Source organism: Pleurodeles waltl, chromosome 4_2 (assembly GCF_031143425.1).
Source record: "Pleurodeles waltl isolate 20211129_DDA chromosome 4_2, aPleWal1.hap1.20221129, whole genome shotgun sequence".
NCBI lineage: Eukaryota > Metazoa > Chordata > Amphibia > Caudata > Salamandridae > Pleurodeles > Pleurodeles waltl.
Window position 1 is genome coordinate 867,922,830 of NC_090443.1, and position 17,450 is coordinate 867,940,279.

The 17,450-nt window shown below is 46.3% G+C and overlaps 1 protein-coding gene across 2 annotated transcripts in view; it reads right to left on the minus strand.

Annotated features, from left to right (window-relative positions):
* The window catches only part of LOC138293413 (dynein light chain Tctex-type protein 2B-like), a 190,650-nt gene that overhangs the window by 44,434 nt on the left and 128,766 nt on the right, over positions 1–17,450 (minus strand). For both annotated transcript variants that reach the window (XM_069232635.1, XM_069232636.1), the window contains exon 4: positions 13,411–13,476. In XM_069232635.1, coding sequence (XP_069088736.1) covers positions 13,411–13,476 — 66 coding nt within the window. The remainder of the gene's footprint in view (positions 1–13,410; positions 13,477–17,450) is intronic.

Sequence of the window (17,450 nt, forward strand, 5' to 3'; positions counted from 1 at the left end):
TCTGTGCAACGCCATCGACACAGGCGTTGTCCGCCAGGAGTCCATTTGAGTCTTAAGCTAAGTGGTGGCCCAGGAGCGTGGCCAAGATGGGGGTCGGAGCAGACGGAATGTAAGAGCTCCACTCACGGGCCAACAAACATTTGGCATATATCCTGCCCTGCGTGGCCCTGACAACGGACCTTGGGTGTGGGGCTCCCCCCGGGACCGCAGGAGGTGATTGAGCACCTGGAGACAGGGTGCTGCCTGGCACAGGATGCGAACCCGGAGACCAGGCCTGGGTGCGTGGAGGCCCTTGGCGGAGCAGCGTGACGCGGCCGAGAATGAGAGTGGCGGCCTGCGTGGCAGCGGCGGTGCCGCTACCGAGCGGCTGTTAGGGGCCCAGTGGCCCGAGAAGAGACGAGGGAGGTGCCCTCGCTGGAGCGCCACTGCACAGGGCCTGATGCTGGAGTGCGGGCCCTCGGGGACCCAGGAGTTTGCGGCGTGCCGCGCCCCGGCGGAAGGAAGAGCAGCGGGCCTGGCGGCCAGACGCTGCTATCGCTCTCGGAGATGACTTGCGGAGAGAGCGAGCAGCCGCACTAACACATTGATGATTGAGAGAGGACAAGCACGGGCGGAAGAGGGCCCTGCAGAAAGCACAGCCTGGTGTGAAGCACTGCACGGGATCGCCCCATCACGAATGGAAAGCACTGGATACAGGTAGCCAGGCGCACAGTGCACAGCTACGACGCAAGGCCGTCTCCCTTCCTGGTGGACTTGTGCTTAGGAGGGTTGACATGGGCATGAAACGGTGAGTAATGGCATCCCTATTATAACTTGCACAAGCGGATTCAGGGGTGCAGAGACTAACTGCCGAATTGCATGTCCCACAGTGAGCAGATGGTACTGCCTTATGCCACAAGAGCTCCTATAGAAGTACCGCGCCACATATGGGGCTTCCCCTGGGCTCACACAGCGCAACGGGCCTGGGAGAGGGTGGCTGCTTAACCAGGACACAGGGCGCATAGATCCTGAGAACATCTTGTGGCATGCTGAAAACAAGTGTTCAGCGCTAGCACATGGTGACCACTAGCACACAACTTGCTGTGGTCTAGGTCGAGGAGTGGCATCTCACTGGATCAGACCAACGCATAGTTCAATTGCCTACCACCATTGCGAGTAATCATGATTAAACCAAAGCCGACCAAAGTACAACACAATGCAGAAGGGGATGCCCCTCCCCCAATGGGCGCTCCAGTTGCCCAGGCTGCCATCCTGCTTCAGGTGAGTGAAACACTGCGTGCTCACTCCCTACAGTTCGACAAGCTACTACAAGCAGTGATGGACACTAAAACCTCATTGGAGGGGAAAATCGAATCGGTTGCACTGGAGGCCAATCTACTCAGCACGGATCACCGTAAATTAGATGGCAGAGTCACCACTAACGAGATGACGCACCAGCGCAGTCCAACCGGACATTACTACCATGAAAACTCAAATTCAACGGATGGAGGAGGAAATCACTCAGCTGCAGCGCAGGGCTGAAGACGCAGAGGGTCGCTCGAGATGCAACAATGTTAGATTCCTGGGATTCCCGGAACGTGCAGAGACACCTAAAGCTGAGGTGTTCTTGGAACAATGACTGCGAGACACAGTCCTGATGCATGATGCTCTCTCTGCACTGGTGGTAGAAAGGGCGCATCGGGTGCCGAGCAGGCCACCGCGACCAGGGGCTTCGCCTCGACCTCTAATTGCACGTTTCCTCAACTACCGCGATTGAGATCAGGTTCTTCAGTGCTTCAGATCTCTAGGCCCCATCCGAATGGACAATGATGTCATTACTGCATACCCTGACTACACTGGGGAGGTGCAGCGAAAACGTGCATTGGATGTGAAAGTTAAACAATTACTTTGTGAATGTAACATTACCTTCTCACTCCTATTCACAGCTCGCCTCCGAGTGATTGATGGAGAGAAATCTCTTAACTTCCCGACTCCAGAGGATGCCTGGACATGGCTGCACGCTAAGGGCCTGGTGGACCCGACTAAAGAAAACACCAGACAAGAGGGTTGGTCTACCCCTTGCACTCGCAGGAGGAAAAGGATGGGGATGGAGGCATGCCTGTCAAGGTCACAAGCGGCAGATGATCAGGCACAAGCTCTGAAAGAGGCTAGTCTGTTAGTGGGGGCGCGGTCCTCAAGTCGCCGGGAGATTGAAACAGTTGACTCAATCTCAACACGTAGTAGTCCTAGCCCACCTGCCTCCCCGCTGCTGGGTGGCCCAGATCTCACCCCGCGTGTGGCTGACGATATCTGAGGTCGCTTGCTGTTGTGACTGGGTTGCGACCTCTTAGGCCAGAGACCCAAAGCAATCAAAGGAGGTGTGCACACGCTTGCTCGCTGAACTGCGCTCAAGGATGGATGATACTCTTGCATGCGAGATGGGGGTTCGTGCGTGTGGTGCTGCGGATTTGTGCCTCTGGGGAAGATCGAGTTGCCTTATTCCTTGCGGGCGCTGGAGTACAGGGACACAATTTGACTGCCGCGGGCCGCGGCTTAGGCTTCACGCATCTCTTCTGACTGTGCCTTCCCACACCCACACAGGTCTCCGAAAGGGAGCTGTTTGAACAGTTGTTCATACTGGCACCTCTTGTGCCATATTGTTCTGAGTTGGGCTTAGCCTCGTAAGTTTCCTCTGTTACTACACTCTTTCTTTATCTGTGACTCTTTTCTTGTTTGATGGGGGGATAGGGGTGGCGCTGGTGGGGGGCATCGCCGGCCGGGGTGACTGGGGTTGCTTGCCGACCTGGACTCGCCACCCAGCGGCGCATGACTGGCCGCATTTCCCCTCACACCACTTAACATGACTACTCATAATCTCTTAACATTGAATGTGAGGGGCATGGCTGGCATCACTAAGTGCAACAGAGTGCATGCATATATGAAACGCACATAGCCATATTGCAGGAGACACACCTCACTTCAGCGGACCTCAGGGCTGTTGGCAGGAAATGGTCGGGATTGGTGTATGGCACCGGGACATCAGCATTTGCTAGGGGGGTCCTGATGTGGATAGCCCCAGGGGTCCCCTATACTTTGGCGCACAGCACTGTAGATGACGGGGATAGATATGTCCGGCTTGAGGGGTCCCTAGACGGGAGACCACTGGTTATAGTGGGATTATATGCACCAAATGTTAAACAAGGGGAATTTTTTTTAACAACCACCTCACAAGTACTTAGGGATCCATCGCTACCTAGTATATGGGACGGGGACCTGAACTGTGTACCACATATAGACATGGATAGGTCTCACCCCCCTCTTATGGGGGCACCTAGCAGGAAGACCTCCCGAATGCTGCAGGCTTGGTTGTGTGAGCGGAGGCTCAGTGATGTGTGGAGGTACTTACACCCATTGGACAGGGAGTTTTCCTTTTTTTCCCTGGTCCATTGTCTCCACACCCGAATAGACTTGTTGCTCAGCTCCCACGAACTGACACACACCTTTACCAGCGCCACATATATGGCAAAAACCATATCGGACCATAGCCCCCTGATAGCACCCATTCAATGTGGAAAAGCACACACGCGTATCCCCTCCTGGAGATTGCAATCAAGCCTGCTACTGGACCCCCCCTTGTCGCAAAGAACTAGCTGATCACATCACAGCTTACTTCACACTCAATGGTGGAACAACATCTTCCCGGGCTACTGAGTGGGACACGCATAAGGTGGTGGTGCGGGGTTTTGCGCATATCAGCGGCGGGGGGTGCGGCGCACATTGATGCGGGACCTTCAGAAGTCTGAGGGGGAGCTCTGGGCCGCGGAATGTGGCGTCGCAAAGGGTACAGTGGCACGGGAGGATCTGGGCACGGCGCCTGCGCAGTGGACTGAGGTAGGCTCACGATTGTGACAATATGATTACTGCCACTATGTAGCTCGTGCGCATTCTGACGGAGACCGGTCTGGCAGACTGCTGGCCTAGCTGTTGAAGGGCAAACAGAAGCACACTCCCATAGGGGCTCTTCGGCTTGACACGGGGGTCATAGTTAATACTCAATCAGAAATTAATGAAGCCATCAAAGGATATTATAGTGCTCTATACCAGGTATGTCCCCCCTCAATTAAAACAGTTGGAGGACTTCTTTGAGGGGCTCCAACTGAACCGCCTCAATGCAATGCAGGTACAGGACCTGGAGAAACCAATTGACCTAAAAGAAAATCAGCAAGCCCTAAGTCAATTAGCCCATAATAAGGCTCCGGGCAGCGATAGCCTGCCTGTGGAGTATTATATTACATTCTGTTCACAAACACTCGCAGCATATCTGGACATGTTGACAGAGGCCTTCGAGGTGGGCCGACTTCCAGAGTCGCAGTGGGAGGTGGGTCGTGACCCACTAGATGTTCGGTCGTATCGCTCTTTGTCTCTGCTGAACTCGAATTGCAAATTATTGGGGAAGGTGTTGGCTACTTCCGTTGATGCCGTTATTGATACACACAGACCAATCCGGCTTTATACCTGGCTGCAACACCTTCATTAATATACGTTGCTTACTGAGGCTTATGGCAGCCGCCCCAGAGTTGGATTTCAAACGGGTAGCAGTATCATTAGATATCGAGAAAGCATTTGACACTCTAGGCTGGCCCTTTTTGATGGAGACACTGAGCCGCATGGGGTTTGGCAGAACACTCATTAAGTGGATAAAGGTTCTGTACTCTGGCCCGACGTCAAGGGTTAAAACGGGGGTTATCATATCCGATGGGTTTAATATTGAAAGGGGCACGAGACAGGGCTGCCCTCTATCGCCGATACTGTTTGCACTGGCGATTGAACCCCTGGCTGCGCGGCTGCGTACCAAGGCCATGGACTGGGGCATACTGGATGGAGATGCATATCGCATTGTCTCTCTATACGCAGATAACGCATTGATATATTTGCGAAATAATACTGAGTCCCTTTCGGACCTGCTTCGCCTGTTGGACTTGTTCGGGGATCTCTCTGGATTGAGGGTGAACTGGTCAAAGTCTTGTCTATTCCAGATGAGAGCGATTCCGGAACCTCAACATCCAACCATCCTGGCCTGTGCTTTGCCATGGTGCTACACTTCTTTCAAGTATCTTGGGGTGAATATATATCATGAAGCTGCCTACCTTAAAGAAGGTAATTTGGGGTGCGTGATTAGGTCTGTTAGGGGCTCCCTACCATTTTGGTGCTCTCTCCCGTTATCACCGCTGGGCAGAGTGGCGATCGCAAAGATGATCATACTTCTGCGGCTACTGTATTATTTTTCTGCACTACCTCTAATACTCCCCCGATCTTTTCTTGGGGTCCTGTCCAGCCTGCTGACAGACTTGGTGTGGGGCAATGGACACCGACGTGTAGCGCTAACTAAAATATATCAGCCGCTGATGCAGGGCGGCCTGGGCGCTCCGCACTACGAGCTGTACTATGCAGCTGCACAGATCCAGTGGGTGGTGCGCTGGCTACAGGACCCCAGGGGCTCAAAGGCGCTGATGGTACATAATACCTTGGGACACACTAATGTGCTACGATGGCTACTTGCCCATGATGGCACGCTGCACTCAAGCAATAAGCTACTGGACGTGGCTCGCTGGGCTTGGCACCAATATGCGTCCTTGGGGGCTCGGCCCACGCAGTATTCTCCCAAGATTCCTCTTCTGGCCACGGCAAACATTGGGACGGTGGCCGGAAGACATAGACTGATGGCGTGGCCTGCGAAAGGCATACAAACAATAGGGTACGTATTTGAGGAGGGGCACTTCTTGCCTTACGTGGCATTGGCAAGTGCACATGATCTGGGGCAAGGTTGGTTCATAGCATATGGCGCGTTGCGCATGCTAATACGTTCCATTTGGAAATGCAGAGACCACAAACCTCAGACAGCCCCTGTCCTACATGACTTACTAGATGGCTTGGACACAAAACTCAGTATATCAAGGTTATACAGAACCTTGCTAGCACACCCAGAACACACTCAAGTCCAGGCAAAGGCTAAATGGGATGGGGTATTGACCGCGCCGTTGGAGCGTGGCACGGTCAATACCCCATCCCATCTCGCCTCAACGCATGAAGTCTCGTGCAACCCTCGATTTAGAGACACACAGTTCAATTACCTACACCAAACGTATCTATCTCCGCATAGGCTTCGTTGCATGTTCCCGCAGACTGATAAGGAGTGTCTGAGATGTGGTGCCTCGGATGCCACTTTCTGTCACATGACATGTGAATGCCCCGCAGTGTTGAGGACATGGCAGGACATAACCTCATTGACGGCTGAATGGGTGGGTCACCCTTTATCCCCTACACCAGAATCTTGCTTACTAGGGATCCGACCAAGATCCAGAGGGGAGGAAACAAGTACACAGATGCATAGATTTTGCATTTGTGTTATTCAAGCGCCCCCTTGCATTGTACTGGAAGGCTCTGAGTGTGCCGCATGAACATCAGTGGGCGAGGGACCTGCTGCATTGGACAAGGGTGGAGGCACAGGTAATGCACTCCCTCCAAGACAGAGGGGTGATAATTAAAGGGGTGGATGCGTGGGACTCCCTCTTTATCCTATTAAACAATAAAGATGACCCTAGGCCACCTTGAGGCCTTCACTGACTTGGTCACACATGACACGTAGGCATTTGGGACAGGGGCATTACGGTGAAAGAGTAAAGTAAACTGGAAGAACCCCAGCTGCTCCTGGAAGTTTCACATGGGGTTGCTTTATGAGACCTATGCAAGGTAACAATAATAACGTGATAGGCCTCTGGGGTGAGAAATATATTAAGGGGTGACGGGGACGCCACATTGCGCTGCACTCTGCGTAGTAGAATGCGTGACAGGCTGTCTGCACTGGAGATGGGGCATGGCCCTCCTCCTCTCCCGGCTCCCCGTCCCGCCATGGGTGCTTCCTCCCGGCCGGGAGGTCTTTACTCCCTCTCCTTGTGTGATCTCTCACGAGCAGTTACTATACCTCACTATCGTACAACTCTATTCTTTCCTTTCCTCTTTCTTTTGGTCCGTTGACTAAAAGTACTCTACTTACTATAGGTTGTTTTAACTCGTGCTGGCACAAATATGTGTACAATAATATAGTGCCTGGATGTATATCCGGACTGTTGTGTGATAAAAAGCAATAAACAGATAAAAAAAAAAAAAAAAAAAAAGCTAAGTCGTGAGGATTGATTGTACATCTCAGAGATAAAAAAGCAAATCATACACATAAAGTCAGATGATATGTGTGCCATCTTCCAGGGATATGCCCCATTTGTCACTCACAAAAGGCCACTGCCAGGGGCTCTATTGCCAGAGTGAAGAGCAGGGGGAGAGTGGGCATCCATGACAGGTGTCTGTATGTACGTGTATTGGTTCCGAGATGAGGGGCTCTGTTAGGACCCTGGCTAGTGGTAAGGTTTATAGTAACTTTACCAGTTGAAGGAAGGGGCTTCTAAGACCATAGCACACCAATGTTGCAAACAGAAAGGCCCATTCCAAAGCATTGAAGGCCTTTGCGAGCTCTAATACCAAACCTCCAGCCTGCGGCCACAGGCATATGGAAAATAGTCTGGGGTTAAGGGAGGGCTTGCGGTCTTGGACAGACCTGTTTTGGTCAGGGTGGACCAATTTCCGGACTAGGGGTGCGAGGTGCTCGGCAAGGATCTAAGCCAATATCTTATCATTAGTGTTTATCAGGGCTAAGGGTCTGTATGAACCTAATTCAGTATGATCGCAGCCTGGCTTAGGGAGACAAATAAAGAGAGCTTCACAGAGGGAAGCATTGAGGTTGCTAGAGCTTCATAGTATATTGTTTGCAAATGAGGGGCCAAGAGAGGGCCATAGGCTTTGTAAAATTTGGCAGGTAAGCCGTCTGGGCACGGGGTTTGCTTATGGCTAGGACTTTGATGGCTTCCTGTATTTCAAACAGTGTTATGGGGTCATTAAGTTGTGCCAGCTGATCAGAGGTAATGCAGGGCAGAGACACATTAGAAAGAAAGGAATCAATCTCTTCCGGAATGGCATTTGAAGCTCCTTGGTATAGTGAAGTGTAATGGCATGTCATTTCATCATGTATGTCACAAGAGGTGTATAGCAGAGTTTTATTGGTGGAACGCAACATTGTAATAGTGTGTCAGAATGATCTTGACATATTAGCCTTGCTAATAATGAGCTGAATCTATTGGCTGTGCTGTGGGTTCTGGTGGAGTGAGCAGCATTATTAAGGCAGCACATTCTTTCTGCAGTGAAATGTCTTAAGTGCCATTAAGTGGCGAGCTTGTGACGGGTTATGTGCCACTTGGGTTTCATGATCTAAAAGTTTACGTTCGTTTTAGGATATTTCCTTATCAAGTTGTTTGCACATACACCATTGTCACTTTAAATGCATCCCATTCTATCAGTCTGATGTTTGCTGTATCTGCATTGGATTAAAAATAATCACCAATAGCAGTGCTGAGTGAGGCGTGGAAGGGCGGGTCCTCCAGTGCAGCTGTTTGCAAGCGTCAGGTGGGGATGGGCGGGAGGGCCCGTGTCCCATGAGAGTTGCAAATATTAGGATTGTGATCAGAGTGGGTGCAAACTAAGTAGTCAATGTGTGCGACAGAGGGTAGCAGGTCAGTCGTGCTGACCAAACAATCCATTTTAACATGTAGGTGATGTGGAGGGGGCGAAAAGGAGTACATCCTAGTGTTGAAATTCCCCTGTCACCAGATATCAACCATTTGCCAGTGTTTAAGCCAATCATGTAGCACCTGGTCATTAGAGGTAGTAGATATGCGAGGCAGTGGATGGAAAGAACAGTTGAGATCCGGGTCCAAGACAGTTAAAATCGCCCCTATAAGCCATGGGAGCCCACTCCAGTGGGAGAGAGTTCCATTCAGGTGATGAAGGTCTGCAAGTGTTTTCAGGGACGATTTCATGTCCTTCGATTGTAGCCGAAGTTCAGCAATGGTTTGTTCTACGGGGTGGACCTTGTCAGACAGTTTGCAGGGATCTGTGTGGAGCAATGTAAGATCAGTTGCCATATTGTCAATTTTGTTTTCCAGGGAAGTTGTGGTGCTGTTGAGGGAAGTGCGGATTTTGTTTATTGCTTCCAGGACTATGACTAGTTTGTCCCCAATAGTCAGGGGTGGGTGGAGAGCTCCATGGAATTGGAGCCACCAGCTGCCCTGCCAGTGGACAAACACAAAGGTGTGTTCTGGGCGCTAGAGCGTAAACACTCCATGTTGGTGCAGGAAGGGCGGGAGTTTTAGGTGGAAAGTCCAGTCTATGGCACTTTAGGGCCCACTTCCTAACACCTGTTCCTCCACATAGGCACAGCAGTACGATCAGCCCAATATGGCAATGTGTATGCAGAGAATGATATACCACCACAGAGGTATTGATTCAGGTAGTGGCTGGGGGTGCAGGGGCCCACCTGCCTAAGAATCCAGCATATTCCACTTTGTTGGAGACAACCATACGAATCACATTCGCCAGGAGAAAGAAGGTTCCTGCGCTTTTATGACAGGGTAGATAGGGTAGATGTAAACTTAGCCAGTGTTAGACCTGGCATCCTAAGGGTGGGCTTACCCCAGATTTTTTGCCTTTCACATCCTATTTTTGCTGTATCTTTTTGTTGGCCTTAGGACTCTGAGCACTCTACCACTGCTAACCAGTGCTAAAGTGCATGTGGTTCTCCCCTAAACATGGTAACATTGGTGTATCCACAACTGACATATTTAATTTACTTGTAAGTCCCATGTAAAGTGGTACACAGCACATGTAAGTTAAATGCTACTAGTGAGCCTGCGACACTGACTGTGCACCCGATCAGTAGCCCTGTAAACGTGTCGCAGGCCTGCCTTTGCAGAGCCCGTGTGTGCAGATTCACTGCTCTTTCTACTTGGCATTTAAAACCTCTTGCCAAGCCTTAAACTCCCCTTTTAGGACATAAAAGTCACCCCTAAGGTAGGCCCTAGATAGCCCATACGGTAGGGTGCTATGCAAGTAAAAGGTAGGACAAGTACTTTTAAGTTTTACATGTCTTGGTAGTGAAAAACTCCCAAAGGCGTTTCTCCACAACTGTGAGACCTACATCTCTTATAAGCCAGCATTGGGAATTCCTATCATCATATTTCACATCATTAGAATGGTAATGATAAATCCTCTTCACTGGTGAAGTTGGATTTATTATTACTATTTTAGAAATGCCACTTTTAAAATGTGGGCATTTCTCTGCTCTCACTGCTCTGTGTACCTGACATCCTGTCCCACACACGTCTGGGCTAGGAGACAGCTACACTTTGTGCATTCCCTCCAGACAGCCATAAACACAAGGGGGGGTGAGTATGACAAAAGACTCATCTGCATTCTGATGGGCCTTCCTCGGCTGGAAGGGTGGAGGGGAGCTCACATTTACACCTCAATAGGGAAGTGCCGGTTACCACACAAAGGGATGATTACCCCCTACTGATAGTTTATAGTCAGGGTTGGGGTGAAATGGGGATTGTGCAATTCAAGGGTCTGCTTTGAAGTCACCACCACTTCAAGGTGCGATAAGTACTGGGACTCTGACCACCTGAAATCAGATCACTAGTAGACTTTGGAAGACCTCTGCAGGAGTAAAGACTTCTGTGCTATAAGGACTGCCACTCTACCTTGACTGACTGTTCCAAGGAACTGCTTCTCTGCATTGCTGAGCTGCCCTGCGGCCTGCTGATCTCTGTCCTGCTAAGGACAAGGACCGGACCCATCTTGCTGACCCGGAGTGTCTCTGAGGGCTTGCTGGCTTGTCCCCTGTTCTTCTGCATTCTCAGGGACATCAGAAACTGCTTGCAACACTTCTGGTGCTCCTGGACTCTGCCATTTGTGAGTCCTACCCTTGTCTGAGGTGATGAATCGGGACTCTACCACCATGCCTCCACCACCGCTGGGCCTGGAGGCCTCGATGAGCCAGGCGGCACAAAGCTGCACCCGCCGGTGCATAGTGTGCTGATGAGCTACTGCCGACCATGATCGTCAAGAGGTGACTTTGTGGGGTTAAAGTGAGACCGTAACTGCGTGTGGCTCTGGCCCCTGAATGCGGAGCTGAGTTGCAGTAAGACCGACTCACTGGGGTGAAGCCAGTCGCTGTGCTGCTGCAAATTATCAATGGCAGCTTGACACCACCTGCTTTACCACTTGTGTCAACCCTGCCTACTGCTGTGAAATTTCTGCAGTAGGTGATTTGCTGCGTGGGTGGGGGCTCACAGGACATGCTACCTGATATGCACTGGGTCCTGGGGTTTGACCTCACACTGCGTTAGTCAGGGTAACCATTGGAGACAGTGGAGGCTCCCACCGCCCTATAACACTTGTGCCTCTGAGGAACATGGTCACACAGCACTAATCTTGAGACTCGTTGTGGCACACAGCACCCAGAAACTGAGCAAGGCCACATAACTCCCAAAGCAGTGCCTCTGACCCCCATGAAAACAAGCTACTTTGACGCCCACATAACAAACTTTAAAGTGCATTAAACTGAAATTTTCTGCAAGCTTTATGCCACCAGGGGTAGGGGGCCAAGGTGCAGAGAAGCCCACATCGCTAGGATATCATGGAATCGTAATATGAAGGACAGGATATCTGTCACATTTGTGACAGTTACCCCATCTGCCAAACTCTAAATCAGGCCCTATGTCTTCTTGGAAATTGCTGCTAATTCCTTTGACATGAACATTGGCGTTTACTTTCATTTCTTTGGCTGCAAATTGAGAGAATTTTATTAAGCGAGCTATGTGTGAGTAAAGGCTCAAAGGTGCTAATTTTTAAGCTCAACAAATTGTAATCATCCATAAATGAACTGTACAAATATTTCGAAATATATTAGCAGTTAGGAAAGCACACATGCATAACACTTTTTTGTAATTCTGAAGTGTGATGCAAACAATGATTTTAATAGGAGCAAAAGAAATCAATACACTTTACTTGGTGATGAGCACATGATTACTATTCGCTGAAACCTAGTAACTACACACTATCATCGGTGTGCTCAATAGTGCATGTCTGTGTACATTTAATGTGCATGCTTTAGTAATGTATTTGAAACAGCATGCTCCAAAATGAACCACTAACTACATACTACACCGCTACCACTCTCCTACTGAATGGGTGTGGCTCATTTAGAACACATGTTCTTTGAGTAATGCTTACATTTTTCAAAATCTCTGTTACCTTAGTGATGTAAGGTTGATGGCAGCACCCCTACTCAGAAAATTGTTCCAGCACCACTGATCAATGGACTGGAATTTAGCCCAAGTAATTACCATAAGCTGAAATTAATTCCAGCATTCCACCCATCAATTGTTGTTTGTCTGACTCAGACACTCTAAGTGTGAGTGTTTTACCTAGAATTGAGTCCTGTGCTTACTGTGTCATAGGACTCAGTCTGCATCTCCATGATGATTCCCCCACACTTCAAGTATCATCTCTTCATAGGGAACAGGCAAAGGCAGGGAGTGATGGACTGGGTAAATGCACTTCATGTTGAGAATCACAGTAATTAGGTTTTGTGACGTAAGTGTTTACATAAGTAGAAGAATCTTGAAACAATACCTCAAAGGTACGGTAATTAAGGTACAGTATATTCATGAAAATGAGACACTCAAACCTGATGCCCAAAGGAAAATGCTTGCTTAAATTTAACATAGGTGTGCAAAGATTCTCTTGCAAGGGTAAACTGCCAATCATGACTGGATTTGCAGGATTTTACCCATGCAAAATGCATGTGAAATGTAGGAATTGCTTCAGTAGGATGCACTTTTCACCCTCACAAATGTATGGTGAAAGGCAGGTTTGCAGGTGTTCCTAGGTGGCTTTTATGTGCAAAAGTGACAGATGCCAATAGGATTCCAGAAACTATTCAAGTACTCTCCCATTTTGGAATCTGACATATTGTTACCTTCTGTCAAAGGCAAGAGTAAACATGTTGCCAAGATGGGAATTGTGAAGAAGGGACTCCCCATATTTAATAGAGTTGTACTGTAGATGTATTCCCATTGGGAAATAATGTACCATCAGAGAAATTTACATGTGCAGATTCACATTTGCATTGCATTTTGGCAGATGCATATTTTCACCTAGTGGAATGTCCTCACACGTGAATATTACACATTCAAATGCTCATACAAATCTGCTACTGTCGTGGATTTCCATGGGATGTTCTGGAATTCTTTGAAAATCCCCTAAAAAATGTAAAATTGCTCCAAATATAGGAGGAATCCTACAGAGCAAGTGTTGACGTTTTTCACTATGTCCTTAGTGACTCTTTTGGTGCTTTGGTGATCCTTTTCAGAAATTCCCTTTTAATGCATGAATGTACTTTTGCATATATATTTGAATATATTCATGATCACTAAATCTCAGCCAGTTGAAACCTGCCAAGTTGAAAATGAAAGTATTGGATACCTGGTCATTGATGATGGTGACTGGCTTTCGGTGATGTATTCGAAGTCTTGGTTTGGAGGCTCTGATCTGCAATGCAAACATTGCTTAAATTTAATGCAGGCAAGTTTAAGAACATATTGCAAAATAGCATTGTAATTCATGTATTTACTCTCCTACTGTTTCTCTTCTTCATTTTACTGTAAATGTGCAAAATACACCTATAACGTTATAGTAAGTAGAGTAAAGCATACTCTGCTATATAGTATAAGTGTATAGCACTGCAATTAGGCATTATAGGACCATATAGAGAAATGAGGCTGAAGGATCCAAGGTGACTTTCAATATCTTTTTAATGTAAAACAGTGGCTATTTTATTCCTTACTATAGATGTTCACACCCCCCACCAAATCCTTGGCTTCTTCATGTAAATGAGTATACGTGCAAATATGTACAGGAAATATAGTGAGAAATGAGAGACACCAATGTACTAATAGTAATTTCTTGCAAACCTCTGGTTCAATGTATTTTGCTTTCAAAACAGTTGTAATTCATAATCTGTGTTAACATAGAGAGATTCCTGCTTACATGTAATTCACTTCAGTTGGCGAAGTAAACATGCTGCCATAAAGGGCTAATTTCTGTAAATAACGTAATTCCAAAATGTAGTATTAAAAATTGGAACTCATAGAAGTTGTGACAAAAAGTACATGACCTTCAATGATCCTTTCCCACAATTTAACTCTTATCTATACTGTAGACTCCAGTCTTAACTTTAACCCTTTTCCTCTAACCCTATGCGTTAGGCTTACACTAACTCTTATGTTGACACTTACAACATAACTTAGTGTAAACTCAAACCTAATCCTAACCACCCCCCCAAAAGTTAACATATTTCATTGTACCTTACCTGAATCCTAAACCTAATCTCTATTCTTCCTATATCTCTTACCCTAACTGTAACCAGGTTTATAAATGAGAAATACAATAGAAACTTTTATCTTATCTCTTACCCTAAGTCAAACCTAACAAAACATCTTAACTTTAAGGTATAATACTTGATTATTGCCTGACATAAATATAATTTAGAAAATGTCACTTCTTTGGAGTTAATAATAGAATATCTACACCCAATTGGACAATATTTCATAACTGATATTTAGGACACAATGTTTATGTCCGATGATACTTCTAACAACGATTTCTGCCATACAACCAACTGAAATTATAAACTTACACCATGCCTCAACCTATCCATTAACCTTATCATTAACTCTTACTCTAACTTTTTCCCTTTTCCTAACAGTAACCTTTTGATGATCCTTACCTCTTCCCCAAGCCCAAGCCTTAAACCTGATCATTAACTATGTCCTTTACCTTAACCCATCCCTTAACATAAGCCATGCCCTTACCCTAACTCATAACCATAACCCTAACCCTAACCCTTACCCTTACCCTTACCCTTACTCCTACTTGACAGTAACTCTTAGTCTATTTTCTGTATTATAATAACAACTCTTACCATAATCATTATCCTACCCCTTACCGGAACCCAAGTCTGAACTCTAACAATCAGCTTTATTGTTTATCTTAACCCTTAATCTTACCTTAACAACTGACCTTCCCCTAACCTATAACCATTAACCTTATTCTCATTTTTACATAAAATTAACTCTTAGTGTCCTTCCCTAATCCTAAGAGTAAACCGTACCATAATACTTACCCCACTCCTTACGCAAACCCTAGCCATAACCCTAACAATGAACTCGGTCTTTTACTATAACCTATCCATTTTCCTAACTCTGGCCATTACCTTAACCCCTAACCTTAATTATTAAAAACAACACATTGTTCTAATATGTAATATTATATTCACTGTTTATTCACTGTTCAAAAATATTTACAAAACCTATAGACCTATGTAAAAAATATAAGGCATTTTCACTTTTCTTTTTAACAATTACTATTTTATCGACAAAATTAATAATGTATACATTTATGGCACAACTTTTATGTAGCACAACCGTTTTATCGTTATAATTGTATTCATTCCACATATCACTACATTTCAGGTGGGATGTACACAACACTGGAAATGTTCCACACAAGAGTTCTGTGGATGCCAGGTTTTTCACAGTACACACCCATCGGGTATGCTTTTTCTTCAGTCAAAAAAGGACCATTCACATCTGGTGCAAATACCTCCTTCCTGCTTTAGTTATACAATGGTTACAAATGATAGCATTTATTTATTTTTATTATTTATTTTTAGTATTTACATAGCATGGACCTAGCCATTTGAACAGCAGAACTCTTCCTTTAAAGAAAACCAGATACCTGGCAAAATGAACGAAGGAAGTGGGTTACCAACAGAAAAAGCATGGTCAACATGGTATTAAGGAGCACCAGAGACAGCCCAGGCAAAAGGATTCATAGATATGTTTTAAATAAGTGAATTTTAAGGCTCCCGCTGAAGTAGAGAAAATTGTCCTTGAACCTCAGTGAACATTGACATTGCCTTCCTTACAGTATCTTTACTCAGGCATTAACCTTCACAAACATTCACACACTATGTTGACAATGCCTCTCTAAGGATGTGGAGCAATGCTACTGTTAGGGACCATATAGTCTTATGATCCCTTTAAGGATTATAGAACTATATGACCCAGATGCAAGATTTTGAATGGAAGTGCCAGCACCATGAGGCAAGGATTATTGTATTTTTCATTGGCAGTCACCCTCTTTACTCAAACACTCACAGAGTTGTCTTTGCAAATTTAATGCTTTCATTTTCCTTGAAATTCGGCATTCCAAAATATATCCATATGTGGGTTACTGCAACGCTACACCTGTCATGTGCTTACCATTGCTTCAACCCCACATGGAATATGTTTTTATCTGCATAGACGTAAACTGCTTGTACAGTGTCGTAGGAAATATTGAAAAACACCTCTGGCCTTGGCCCTTAAAGGTAAAGACACTGGAAGGGTAGATACCTACTTCAATTTTCCCATAAGATCACTTAACATTGTCATATTGTTCTCTGTTTTTAGCCTTTTTTCTTTTTATTAACACCAATATAGATCCTAATTTTGAGAAATCTATCACTTTAATTTGCACTAATCGATTCTACTCTGCACATCTACATGGATTCACAACTAGAGGTGTGGAGTGGGAGTGGGTGAGGGGCAAGAGAAGGCAGATGAATAAAGGCAGATGTAGGAATGTTGTTACATTTAGACCTCTGATATGATGAAGCTTCACACCCGGTAAGATGTTAAATAGTCTCTTTATTTTCCAAGTATCTTATAACGCTTCCAGCAGGGCAGCTACCAGGACAGTAACTGCCAGCCACTAGAACCAACCACCTTCTACATTCTCAATTCCATTCCCCTCACGATTGGAATGCTCGAGCCTTACATCAGAAAGGCATGAGCCAAATACAACAGAAAATTTGATGCAAAAAATAAAACAACAACAGGAACAACAACAAGGAAAGAGAAAAGAAAAATGTGCTAAACATAGGGTAATTACAGTAAAAACAAAAAAAACATAGAATTAACAGAGTTCAACAAAACTCGTAACATATTATTGCATGCCATAGAACTAATTTGACAAACTCTACTGCATTCCACTATTCAACATACTCCTGCAACCACATTGGTTTCATTCTTTCCCTTCCTGACTTTCTGCGCACGCCCAAGGGACCAGCCACCTTTCCCTTTTCCTTTACTCCCTTCCTATCCACCAGTGTTGCAAAACCACTATAATTTTTTTTAACAGCTACTCTTTCTTTATTCTACCATTTATAATCCTCCAATTTAACCACTTACCTTTTCACCTCCACCACCCTTTTAGGCACCGAAAATTTAGAACTCCCTTTGACTATAATCCCTGGTAATCTGATGCGGACCCGATCCCCTACTTCAACGTTCCTCTCTCTGCTCTTCCTCTCATCCACATATTTACTTTGAGCATGCTCACGTTTCTTCGGCACTTGTTTTCTTTTCTCATTCAACAACTCCATATTAATCATCCATGGTCGCGCCAGTTATTTGTCCCTT